General features: G+C 34.1%; 1 protein-coding gene across 1 annotated transcript; it reads left to right on the forward strand.

Moving 5' to 3' along the window:
* The first annotated feature begins 7674 nt into the window (after positions 1–7674).
* On the forward strand, positions 7675–9797 carry LOC130818123 (transcription factor MYC4-like). Its single transcript, XM_057684167.1, has 2 exons — positions 7675–8213; positions 8776–9797. The coding sequence occupies exons 1-2, from the start codon at positions 7826–7828 to the stop codon at positions 9720–9722; spliced, it is 1335 nt and encodes a 444-aa protein (XP_057540150.1). The 5' UTR covers positions 7675–7825; the 3' UTR covers positions 9723–9797.
* Positions 9798–13612: the final 3815 nt, after the last annotated feature.

A 13612-nucleotide genomic window follows, 5' to 3' on the forward strand; every position in this document is an offset into this window, starting at 1 on the left:
TGATCGTTAAAATATCAAAAGAACAAATTGAACAATTACCCAAAATCTTGATTAAGAATATCATTTTCATTTTTATATAGAGTTATTTTAGATTTATCAAATCATATACGATTTTTATTAATCGAGTCAATTTTAAAAGCTATATGTATTTATTTAATCAACGCATTTTATTTGAAACCGTCTCACCATAAAATGAGTCTATATAAGCAGACCAATTAATGTATTTTAAAAATTAATTATGTAAATAAAAAACTTTTTTTTAAAACTAAATATTGGGTCAACTCATATTAAGTCATCTTACGATAAGACGATCTAAATAAAGTTAGAAATTCTTGTGAGAGACGGTCTCTTTGAGTGACCATCTCTGATTGGGCCGCCCATTATATATTTTTCAAAATATTGTAAACAGACATTAAGAATGATGTAAGTAGATATAAGATATTTAAGATATTAAAAATAGACATTAAAAATACAATATATAAACATTAAAGATAATATAAATAGGCATTAAGAATACAATAATTAAACATCAATCTTTGAGATTTGAGTGTCCGCCTCTCCAAAAAATTAGGGTGTTACTAAAGTTCGCCATCCCCTCAAAATTACGTATTTGCCCCTAAAGTTTAATAAATTACAAAATTGCCATTGGACTTAAAACTTAATTAATAAATGTAAATCACACTTAATAACACTATTAACACTTTAATCCGGAAGATTTGTCTATATATATCGAATGCTCAGTCGCGTATGAAGTACGAATTCAAACACGGTACTATCTCTCTAAAAACTCTTAAACAAGCTGTTACCTATAATCGGTTAACTACGGCTAACGAAAGCGACTACGAATCGGATGCGGTACGTAAATTTTTCGATTTGAATCGTTTGAAATTTATAAAAAAAATAAAATTAAATCGCACAAAACTAGGCGATTGAAATCGCACAAAACTAGGCGACTGGACCATGGTTCAGTCGCCCAGTTTTGTGCGATTTATTTATTTTTTTTAAAAATTTTATTTTTTATTTATTTACGTAAATTTTATTATTATTATTATTATTATTGTTGTTGTTGTTGTTGTTGTTGTTGTTGTTGTCATTATTAATTATAATTTTCGTAATTTTTTATTATTATTATTGTTGTCATTATTATTTTATTATTAATATTATTATTATTATTATTATTATTATTATTATTATTATTATTATTATTATTATTTTTATTATTTTTATTAATTCTTTTTTTAGTATTAGTATTTTTATTAATTTTTGTTATAATTATTATTTAAATTTTCGTCATTAATGTAATTAATTTATATTATTTTGATTTCAAATTTGCAGGAGTTTGAAAACTTTGGAGACAACGTAGACTACTCCGGTAGCTTTGTTACGGATAGAGAATTTATTTCCGTAGATGAGTTACATAGTTGGGCCGATGCGATAGCAATAACAATTGGTTTTCAATTTACACTTGCTTCTTATAAAAAGAAAGAAGGACGTTCTAGAGTTAGTGTCTATTTAAGATGTCACCGCCATGGTAATATTAGGGGTGATGTACATAATCTAGATAATACTGCCCGACCTGGTTCTAAAAGTAGAAGTTGCGGGTGTAAATTTTTGATTGTAGGAAGTAGTCGTAAACCAGGAGAAAGACCTTGGACGGTACGGGTGTGTCCTGGTGAAAAAGGAAAACATAACCACCCGTTCTTAGTGTACAGAGATGGTCATATAAGGGCGAATAGGATCAATGTAGATATTCGGGAGCACATACGACAGCTTAGTGCAACCGGCCTTTATTATGAATTCTATTAGAGATAATTTTCCTGGTTTTTATGCTAGTATGAATCAGATATATAATATTAGGCAATCAATAAGGAGAGAAGAGATGGAGGGTAGGACTCTCCTTCAACACTGTCTTTATATGGCCATAAAACTTAATTACGTGGTCTGGACAGACTTGGATAGCGAAGGGCAATTGAGCAGACTGTTAATTGCAAATCCTACCTCTATCCAAATGATACGTACGTGGCCGTATGTTGTGCTGATAGATACAACGTACAAAACGAACAAACAAAAGTGGCCACTATGTGAAGTGATCGGAATGACGCCAACCAATCACAACTTCTTGATTGCGTTTTGTTTGATGTGAGATGAGGCGGCTTTGTCGTATTTGTGGGTGTTGCAGGGATTGAGAGATATTTCCGGCACTGCTCAGACTCCCAGCGTCATTGTAACCGATCGAGACGAAGGTTTATCTGCAGCTATTCGTGACGTCTTCCCATGTAAAAAGGTTTTGCTGATAAGGTATTATCGTTCTATGTATTGAATATGTCTTAATTACGTTCAATGTTTTGTTTAATGTAGATGTGCGGCATTTGTTATGCATCTGGCATATTGCCAACGACGTTGAGAACATGGTGGACAAGTTGTGTGGCGGGAAAAAAAATCAACAAGGTCAAATATTCAGACAGGGCAGATGGAACCCCTTGGTTGAAAGTTCTACAATCGGGGAATTTGAACAGCGATGGCAAGCGAACGTGAGTACGTGGTCGGTTAGGAACAAAAAGGTCGTTCGGTATCTGGCTGGAACATGGATTCCACTTAGAGAGAAATTTGTGCGTTCGTGGACAAATGATTGTTTCCACTTGGGTAACCAGACTACCAGCATAGTTGAAAGCCAACACTCGTCTTTCAAGTATTACCTTGGTAGCGGTAATAGCTCAGTCGATACCCTTTTTAAAAGTGCACACGCACAGATTACAAATCAGCAAGCCAGGATCCGACAAGCGCTACAGGAATCCATGAATTCTGTAGCAAGGTCGTTGTGACAACATTTCTTTAGACATTTATATCGCCACGTATCTATCTATGCCTTGGAGCAGCTCCAGCTTGATGATAACCACATGTTAGAACTGGGTGATTTTGTACTAAACAAATGCGGTTGTGTACTTCAACAAACCCATGGATTGCCGTGTGCATGCTATTTACATATGTGCATCGGTTCACATGGTGCTTTGTATGTGGATGACATTCATCAATTCTGGAGTACTTTGAGGTACACAGAGGTAGGAGACGAGACCAACGAAGGAGTACGATACGCGAACGCCAATGATAAGGAGTGCTTTCAATATCTGGTCGATGAAGTCCTTAAATCTGATCCTGCTGTTGTACGCCGAATGTCTCGGGTATTTGAATATGAACTACACCCAGAAGGAGTCGAAATACCTGAGCCTTACGCAAGTCCACCGAGAAAGGGAAGACCAAGCACAAGTAAAACCATGAGAAGGAAAAAAAGCGCATTTGAATATAGCAGATCATCTTCTCATGGTCGAGGGTCTAGATCTTCATCCCGCGGGAGGTCTAGTGGCAGATCTAGTGGTCGATAAACGCAATTTTCAGTAGGACTTAAGTTTAGTTTCAACTTATCCGGTACATGACTATCGTTTTTATTATTTACTTTCATTTGTTACAACTTCATCTTATTAACTTTATTTTCAATTACTGCAGATGATCTAGGAGGGCGCGATTTTTCAGAGTTTTCATAGCCTAATGACATCCCATTCATTCTTCCACCTTACTTGTTTGACTGGATTGATGTGTTAGGTGATGGTAATTGTGGATTTAGAGCTATTGTTGTCACAGAGCTGGTAGGCGAGGAAGCATGGCCTCTTTTAAGACGTGCTATGTGTAAGGAAATGCAAATGAACAGAGAGCAATACCTAGGTTTGTATCTATCCCAGGAGTCGTTAGACGAGGCTATATTCAGAATAGGTTCACACGGCAATGGACCTGCTCCTTTTATTTACTGGATGAATGCACCGATGGCTTTGTACTCTGCAGCAACGTTTCTAAACATTGGCATCGCTTATTATGGTTCTAGTAACGCTGACACGATGTACAACTGTTTGGTTCTTCCATTAAGGAAAGCACCGGGCGTGCATAGTGTAAATAAAGTTATACATATATGTTGGGTGAATGGAAATCATTATGTTCAACTTTTAATGAACGACGATTCATCCCCACTGCCGCCCATCCATCAACATTGGAGAGAAGTAGTTGACAATTTCACCAGACATATTGACACACATTTTACTACGAGGATTATGATCTGGAATAATCTACGCGGGCCACGACCACGACCAACTAATAACACCGCTGACGATGCTGTAAATTTAGATACTCCATAGTCTTACGTGTTGTATAAATCCTTATTTACTTGTATTATAGAAATGATTCAATTTGTATATAGTCCATAGTTATACTACTGTATATAGTGGTTGTTATAGAACAGATAGAAGACATTCATTGTGTATAGCAACGATTTAATTATAAATTAAATGTGATGTACATAGCGTTGACGAAAATAAATACTATCATTAATGTAAAACAGTTTAAGTACAGACTATGAAGGGCCATGCCCTTTATAAATTTGCCATTCGACAAATAAATCTCTACAATCATTTAGGTATATTTCTAACGCATATCGTTGACAGGGGTTGATATCCGTGAGCGAAGGAGGTAGTCTAGCCACTGGAGCGAATCGACTGGGCCATTCATTGAGGAACTGAAAAAACAAAAGGAAAAAAGGATTTAACAAGATATAAAACAACATCAAACAAACACAAACACATAGCATAAAACAAGTATATTTTCAAAACTCACGTATTCCGCTCTGCTCTGAGAAGGACTAGGAGCAGAACTGTACGGAGTCCATTCCACCTGCATGCAGGCTAAGTTAACAAATAAGAATAATGTACAATTAAAAACACATGCATAACAAAATTAACTTTAAGTACAATACTTGAGTCTCTGTCATTGAGTCAAGAACCCTGCGGCAGTCCTTCAGCCTGTCCACCTCACGACATGGTTTCTTCGTTGACCACATCTCCGCCCTAGTCATGTTTGGCACATCTTCTCGGTGAGGATGAGGGCGGAAAGCGGGAAAGTACTCATAGATCCATGTCTGGAGCAATGTCAGGCATCCCGCAACGGTCTTGCAACCAGCCCTAGATGCCATTCCGAGCTGCCGATACAAGTAGGCCAAGGTCACCGCACCCCAGGCCACCTCCTGCTGATCGACGTTCACGGCTAGTATCGGGTGAGGTCGCATGCCAATTCTGGTCTTATCCGCCAGCAAGGTAGTGCCGATGATAGCCATGTAGTACGCTGTCGTCTGGGTATCCATGGCCTGCGACCTATAACACAGCCGCATCAGTTCAGCAACGTTCACGCAGCCGCAGGTGAACGCACCCCTACGCCGAAGCTTAGACATAGGCTCCCTGAACAGATTGGTGATACCGACGTGCCACTCCGCCTCAGAAGGCTCAGCCGGCAGAGAACCTTCAATAGAAATGCCTAGTATGCGTTGCACGTCGTGCAACATAATCGTCATTTCCCCCATGGCATGTGGAAGGTGTTCGTATCCGGCTGCCACCTCTCCACGAACGCCGATATCAAAGCACAGTCGATGTGCTGGTGCATAATGTCCGATAGTCGGCCGAGGGAATTGGCAGATAGAACATCGTTTAGCGCATCGGACATATCCCTCAGTCGGATGATGGACTCCACCGGCCTCTTCCTAATACGGCAATCCAGAATCGGAGGCGTACGCTCGGAGCCGTCGAAAATAAGTTTAGCTATGTGCCCGCCATAGCTAGGGATCAGTTGCGTATCTGTCGGCACCCCGGGCTGGGGCGATGTGACTAACCAGTCCGTGTTAGCGGACTGTGAGGGCCTGCTCTCTCGTAGCGGCTCATTATCGACGAAACTACGTCCTGCACGCTCAGATGCGGCAAAAGAACTAGGGCCGCCACGTGCGAATCTCCTATCGGGCCCCTAAACAACAGTCCAGTCCAATGGGCGAGAATCGGGAGCTTCGTATTGAACATCATCAGCATCATTATCATCATCATCACGAGAAACCCCCCCAACTACTCTGGATGCTGCTAGACTGGTCATCAAGAGGGGTTCGGACTAGGTCTAGCTCACTCAACCTTTGGGCAATACTGTGTCTGGCAGCCTCTTCCTGCCAAGCCCTCCTAGCAAAACCCGTTACCCCCCTCTCATGCGGGTCCCCTCTGAGTAAGGTAGGCCTAGAACTACTACCTCTCAACAATTTTCTAAAAAACCCTTTTCTTTTCCTTGATTACCAGCCATTTACAACAATTTTTGAAAATTTCATTAAATATTAATAATAAATGAACATAATCAAACATTACGTTACATTAACCAGATGAACAAAAAACAATATTAATTTTCTAAATTGACAATAATCATAAAAATAATAACAACATTAACAAAAGTAATAACATTAATAATAATCATAACAATAATAACACAAATAATAACAATAATCATAACACTATTAACAAAAAAAATCATTATGAATAAAATTAAAGGTTAATATAATAACAATAATAATAATAACAACCACTATAATAATAATATAATAATAAAAATAATAAGAATAACAGTAATAATAATAATAATAATAATAATAATAATAATAATAATAATAATAATAATAATAATAATAACAATAATAATATAAATAAAAATAATAATAACTATTCTAAAAAACAAAATAATAAAAAAAATGGAAAAAAAAAACCAAACAACACCAATAATAAAAACAATTTTCAACACAACATACAAAGTTTATTAATAATAATAATATTAATTATAATAAACATATTTAAATAATAAATTAATAATTAAAAGAAAAATAATTATTTAATAATAAAAATAATAACAATCACTAAAATAATAAAAAATTATTAATAATATCAGTAATAATAATAATAATAACAACAACAATAATAAAATTAAAAATAACAATAATAATTATCAAAAACAAACGAAAAAAATAATTAAATGAATCGCCCAGATCTGAGCGTTTGAACCCCGGTTCAATCGCCACATTTTTGGCGATTGAACCGGGGTCCAATCGCCCAGATTTGGGCGATCCATTTTACTTTTTTTTTTTAATTTAAATAATTTACATTCCAAAAATAAAAAAAAAACCACAACAATAACAATAATAATAAAAACAATATAAAAAAGTTATTAAAAATAAACATAATAATATTAATTATAACAAACATATTTACATTAATAAATTAAAATTCAAAACATAAAAATATATTCAATAATAAAAATAATAACAATCACAACAATAATAATAAAATTATTAAAATAACTGTAATAAAAATAATAATAACAATAATAATAATATTAATATAATTAAAATTTATAATAATTATACAAAAACAAACGAAAAAAAAAAATTTGAATCGCGCAGATCTGGGCGATTCAACTTTAATTTTTTTTTTTCGTTTTTAAATTTAAATTAATTACATTCGAAAAAAAATTACCTCGATTAATTGTTTGCAAATTGAACTTAGTTTTTTCTCCAACAATTTGCTTTTGTAAGTTGGTTTTTAAGTGTGGTAAGAAAAATTTTAGTGAGGATGTGGTATATATAAAAAATTTTAAGTTCAATGGTAAAATCGTAATTTTTTGATTATTTAGAGGAAAATACATAATTTCTTTAGATGGTGGCGATAAAATGAAAAAGGTGGCGAAATTTAAGGATTGGTTTTGTCTTATTTGATATAGACCCACCTCCATTTTTGAAGTGTGCCCTATACACCTAGGATAATAGTACTTTTCATTGATTTAAAAACCCAACAAGCTTTGATCTTCAACCCACAAATCTCATCCATTTTTTCACTCTTCTCCATTCACATGAACCAAATATTCCATTCTTCCTACAACCCTTCATCAACATATTAAAAAAAAAAAAACAAAACCAAGTATTTTACCAAAATCAATGAATAATAACATGGTAAAATCATCATCATCATCATCATCATCATCTTTACTATCTCCATCAATTTCACCTCCAACAATTCACCAAAAACTTCAATTTCTACTAAAAAACCAACAAAATTGGTGGAATTATGCCATATTTTGGAAAACTTGTTCTAATAATCTTGATAATAGTTGCCCTATAATCTTAGGTTGGGGTGAGGGCCATTTTCAAGGCATCAAGCCCAAAAAGAAGCCCAACTTTGGTATTGTTCAAGATCAATTAGATGAGTTTGATCATGGTGGGTCCTCCATGAATGAGGTTGTTACTGATGTTGAGTGGTTTTATATGACGTCACCTTCCCGATCTTACCCTGTAAAGCAGAGGACTAGTGCCAATGGTGGAATAGGTACGCAAGGCCGTCCCTCAGATTTGAGCATCCCCGAGCAAAATATTAATTATGGGTCCGTCCATAATAGTAAATACTCCCGCTAATTTACTGAAATGTGACTTGGGATATTTATTTTTACACGCTATTTAGAACTTATTCAATGTTTAAAATTTATTATTATGTATAACGAAATATTATAAAAATTAGATATTAATAAATTTTACATTCAGGTTACATAAATAATATCTCATTTAACTATATTTTAATTTTTTTAAAAAAAAATAAAATACAAATTAATAGTAATAAGAGAATTATGTTAAAAAGTAAATGTCTCGTTTTCAGTGAGTTAGAAGGAATACACTCTAACCGTTATTGTGTAAAATAAAAGTATTTAAATAAAAAATATAATTTTAAAATGAAAATAACTCTGTTCTAATTAAACAATATAAAACTAATAATTATATAATAATGGGGACAAACTTTTAAAAAGAAAAAATGTGTATTACTTTTAAATATATTTTAATAATTTAAGTATTTATGCTCTGATTGATTTTATTTTATTTTATATCCTCCATTGTAGGTGCTCTAGCTAAGGCTTTTACAACGGGCTCACTGGTTTGGTTGAGTGGGGACCACTCAGTCCGATCTTATAATTGCGAACGGGTCAAGGATGCCCAGTCTCATGGGCTTCTTACCTTTGTGTGTATTCCTGTCCCTAATGGGGTTCTTGAGTTTGGCTCAATTGACTTGATTCAAGAAAATTGGGCCTTAATTGAACAAGCCCATTCCCAATTTGGACCTATGTATAACCTTGAATTGGGCCCCACAAATCTTGATGTTACATGGAGTACTACTACTACTAGTGGTGATGCCTTTGGTGACTCATGTCTAGTGGGTGCTACCAACCTAGTTCAAGACTCGAGCAAACCGACGGGCCGACAAAGGATTGTAAAGAAAAGAGGAAGAAAACTTAGCTCGGCCCCTGAAGGCCAAGCTATCGTTATAGACCATGTGGAAGCAGAACGACAAAGAAGAGAAAAGATGAATAGTCGATTCTATGCACTTCGATCAGTTGTACCAACTGTAACTAAAATGGATAAAGCTTCCTTGTTAAGCGATGCAGTTGCTTATATAAATGACTTAAATGAAAAGATTAATAGACTCGAGTCGCAAATCCAAAAGTCGATGCAAGCATCAACTAGTGAAAATGATAATGCCCTTTTTATGAGTAAGCAATATAGTCTGTTCGAGATTAATGATGTTGTTAATTATCGTAAAATTCCATTAGAGGTTGATGTTAACGTATTAGGGAATGAAGCCATGATTAGGGTTCAATGTGAGAACATAAATTATCCATCGGCAAGATTAATGGATGTGCTTAAGCAACTTAAATTACAAGTTCATCATGTTAGTGTTTCAACAATTGAAGATATGATGATTCTAGATGCTGTCATTGTCAAAGTTCCAGGGGAGTTGATGAATGATGTTTCAATGAAAGTTGCTATTGTAACAAGGTTAGAGCAATAGATTTCTTTAAAATGTATGTAATCGGTGGTGGATCAAATTATATTTGTGAAAATTGTTGAATATATCAAGTAAAAATATATATTATGACTTGTTTTATAGGTAAAAAAGCTATTTTAATGTATTTCCGGTAAATATTCTTTGTATTTGAAATTATTTATAGTTAATTAAAAATTAAGATTATTATAGAAAAATGGTAAAAAATTAGATTATTTTGAATAGTTTTCCTATTTTTGTTTGTCTAATGATCTATTCAAGGACTCCTTATAGTTAAATTGTAGAAACCGAAGAAGGGTTGTCTTCGTTATGCCCTTAATTCATTGATCTCCATTATATATGTTACAAAATATGTGAAGATTACATAAAAGATTTTGTTCAATCAATTACCTTAAATCAAGGGATAGCAATCAAGAATATACTCTAAAATAAGCTAATCAAATATTTCCCAAATATTAGCCTAAAATATCGTAACACCCCCCTCAAGTTGGAGCATCAGGAGAATAAATGCCCAACTTGGATAACAAAGTATCAAATTGAGGCTTTCCAAGATCTTTTGTGAAAATGTCGGCCAATTGAGTATGAGTAGGAACGTAAACTGGATCAATGAGACCTGCAGTTACTGCATCACGGACAAAGTGACAATCGATCTCGATATGTTTAGTCCTTTCATGGAACACGGGATTTTTGGCTATATGCAAAGCTGACTGACTGTCACAATACAACTTCACAGCTTTGGGATGGTTTACCCCCAAACTTAAAAGTAAACCTTTCAACCATTTTAATTCACAAGTGATAGCGGCCATTGATCGATATTCAGCTTCTGCAGAACTACGGGAGACAGTGTTTTGTTTCTTGGTTTTCCAAGAAATAGGAGACTGGCCCAGAAATACCACCCAACCTGTTAAAGATCGTCGTGAAATAGGACAAGCTGCCCAATCAGAGTCACACCACCCCTGTAAAGTTAAATTACTGTCGGATCGTAGCAAAATTCCTTGCCCGAGAGTACCTTTCAAATATCGAACAACCTGTAAGGCTGCTTCCCAATGTTCAGTCCTAGGCTCATGCATAAATTGAGATAGAATATGAACAGAGTAAGCCAAATCAGGCCTAGTTATTGCCAAGTAAATCAATCTACCGACCAGCCTACGATAAGATTCTGGATATAAATACTTCTATTATTAATGAATCCGTACACCTTTCTTGGATTCCGTAACTATAGCTCGACTCTAGGTAGGGATGACAATGGGTCGGACTCGGCTCGGATTATACATACTCCGACTTTGCTCCGGATTTTAGTCGAACTTTTTTTTCAGTCCACCTCCACTCAGAGTCAGATTATGCATACTCCAAATTTGCCCCGACTCGGACTCTCGGACCTCCAACGGACTCGGATTATTATCAAACTTTATCGTTGTGATATTATACTAATGATTTAAAGAATACGAAGTTAACAAAATATATTTTTCAAATACAATTTAACAAAAAAATATGTACTTTGAATTCAACTTTAAGATGAGAAATATTCCAAATACTACAATTTAACAAAATTTTCTCGCATTTTGATTTGGCGTATTTTATTTCTCTTGATCTGATTTGTCGTATTTTGATTGATTGATCTAAATAAAAATACCAAGTAGTTTTTCAAAATCGAAAATTACAATTAGTATGAGAGAGACCTTGAATTAGTCACGTCTATAGTTTTAAAGGAAACAAAATGTTGGGTTAAAAGTCAAATTCAAAGTCGGATTTCTTTCAAGGTCGGAGTCGGGTCGGAGTGTCGGATTTTTAATAAGGTCCAACTCCGGTCCGTCTCTAACTCGGATTCGGATCGTGAAGTCGGAGTTGGAGTCGGATAACCTTTTCCTTGGACTCAAATCGGATTATTTTCCTCAGATCAAGTCGGACTAAGGTCGAATTCGGACTGAATTGCCATCTCTAACTCTAGGCAAACTTGGTCTGTCACAGGAGTTTTTGGTACATTTTTTATGTTAGTCATTTCATGGGATTTGTTATGTGGACTTCCGTCTTTCTGTAACATGGATCAATGTAAAAAATTTATTAGTGAAAATAATTCTTTTAATTCTTTTCAATTGTTTCATTTGGGTTGGGCACGAATATTAAGAAAATGGAGGGATCATCTTGAATAGTATACCCATGTGTCATGTGATATAGTGGGTATTGAGGGGTTAAACAGTGTAGTTTAGTAAAAAAATAAGGGTATTTTGGTAATTACATGAATGATATTTGGTCCAAAAATTATGTTCTAAAATAGAAATGAGACAATTAAAGTGAATTGCCCAAATAAGAAAATAGGACAATTGAAAAGAATTAGAGGGAGTATGAAAAAATAATGAAAACTAAATTTTTATTTATATAGGATGGGGTTTTCTTTTAAATAAGTTTGGGCTTACCTAATTAAAGTCGTTTCACGGTGAGACGACTTCAATAGAGGATTAGTAATTTTTTATATTTTTATGTTCAACAAGTCTTGTATGACATCGTCTCACCGTGAGACGGGCCCATACAAGCAATCTAAAGTTAAATTTACATAGAAGTTAACAAGATGAAAACAATTTTTTCATTAAATTTTAAGAAATTTAAAATTGAACAAATCCATATTAAACCGTCTCACAGTAAGACGGTCTTAATAAAGAATTTGTGTTTTATGTTTTGTCATGATACACACTCTCACTTTCTTTAACTCACATTCATATCATAATCGAATTTTGTATCAGATGAAGCAAGTGTCGTTTTTTCAGGCAAGGTTTTAGAATTGAATCTCACATAGCCCTGCGTTCCCTTAGCTTACCTATAATCCAAAAAAATTTCACATCTACACGTTTAATTTATCTTTTCATCTCATCCAAATATTTATTTCACTTTACCGTAAATCACAATTTTTCCCACTTTTATTCTTTTTTGATTTACTGAAATTTTATCCTTCTAACAAATATTACGAGACATAAGGAGTGAGTTTCATCTTAGACTTTTGTTTTGATTTCTCTGATAGAAGTTTGATTCATATCACCTATTAGAGAATTTTTTTTTTCATCCTGTCTGTAATCTCTTTATGCTAAAAGCATAAAACCCAAATAAAAAAACACAAATTTTTAAATATGACGAGTCACTATGAGTGAGTTATCTCTCAAGAAAACACAATAGATAAATGTGAATTGACATGTGTTTGGGCACCAACCTAGTCCACATTAGATAAGCAATGAGCTCATTAGAAGACATAACCTCATGTATGATTCAAAATCATAGCCCCATTTACAACTTAAAAAGCTGATCATTAGTCATCTTTTTAATACATTTTTTTATGCTTCAAGTACTTTTAATGTTTATATTTTAATAAAAAAATAAGCTATACATATTTTTATGAATTATCATTAATTATCAAACTATCTAATACAATTCAACATTGAAATAATTTCCCCATGTGTAAATATAAGTATTCATATTACAAATTTCCGAAATTCCTATATATCCCAATTCAACTCCACAACCAAAAATGTCTTCGTTTGAGGAAAAAAACGTGGACGGCGTAACATGGGAACAAATATACATATTCTATCAATCAACGTCATCTTGCGGATGCTATACATATGTTGAAATTTCGATACATCTCAATTGGCCAGATAGTCATAGTCATAATCAATAATTTAGGTTCGAAGATAAGAGGTTAGCGAATAAATTATACTTATGCTCTTTCTAAGAATAAAGCGCACCCACTTAATTTATTCTCAAAAAAATAAGTTCTTGCAAGATAAGAATGAGTTCTATACAATAAGCTTTTTAAAGACACGTATCACTTCCAACGCACATAACATGCATTAAAATTGTTACCAAGTCAAGCTTACAATAGAAAATGAGAAGCATAAATTTAATAAAAA

The sequence above is a fragment of the Amaranthus tricolor genome, chromosome 7 (assembly GCF_026212465.1).
Source record: "Amaranthus tricolor cultivar Red isolate AtriRed21 chromosome 7, ASM2621246v1, whole genome shotgun sequence".
In the NCBI taxonomy this organism is placed as follows: Eukaryota; Viridiplantae; Streptophyta; class Magnoliopsida; order Caryophyllales; family Amaranthaceae; genus Amaranthus; species Amaranthus tricolor.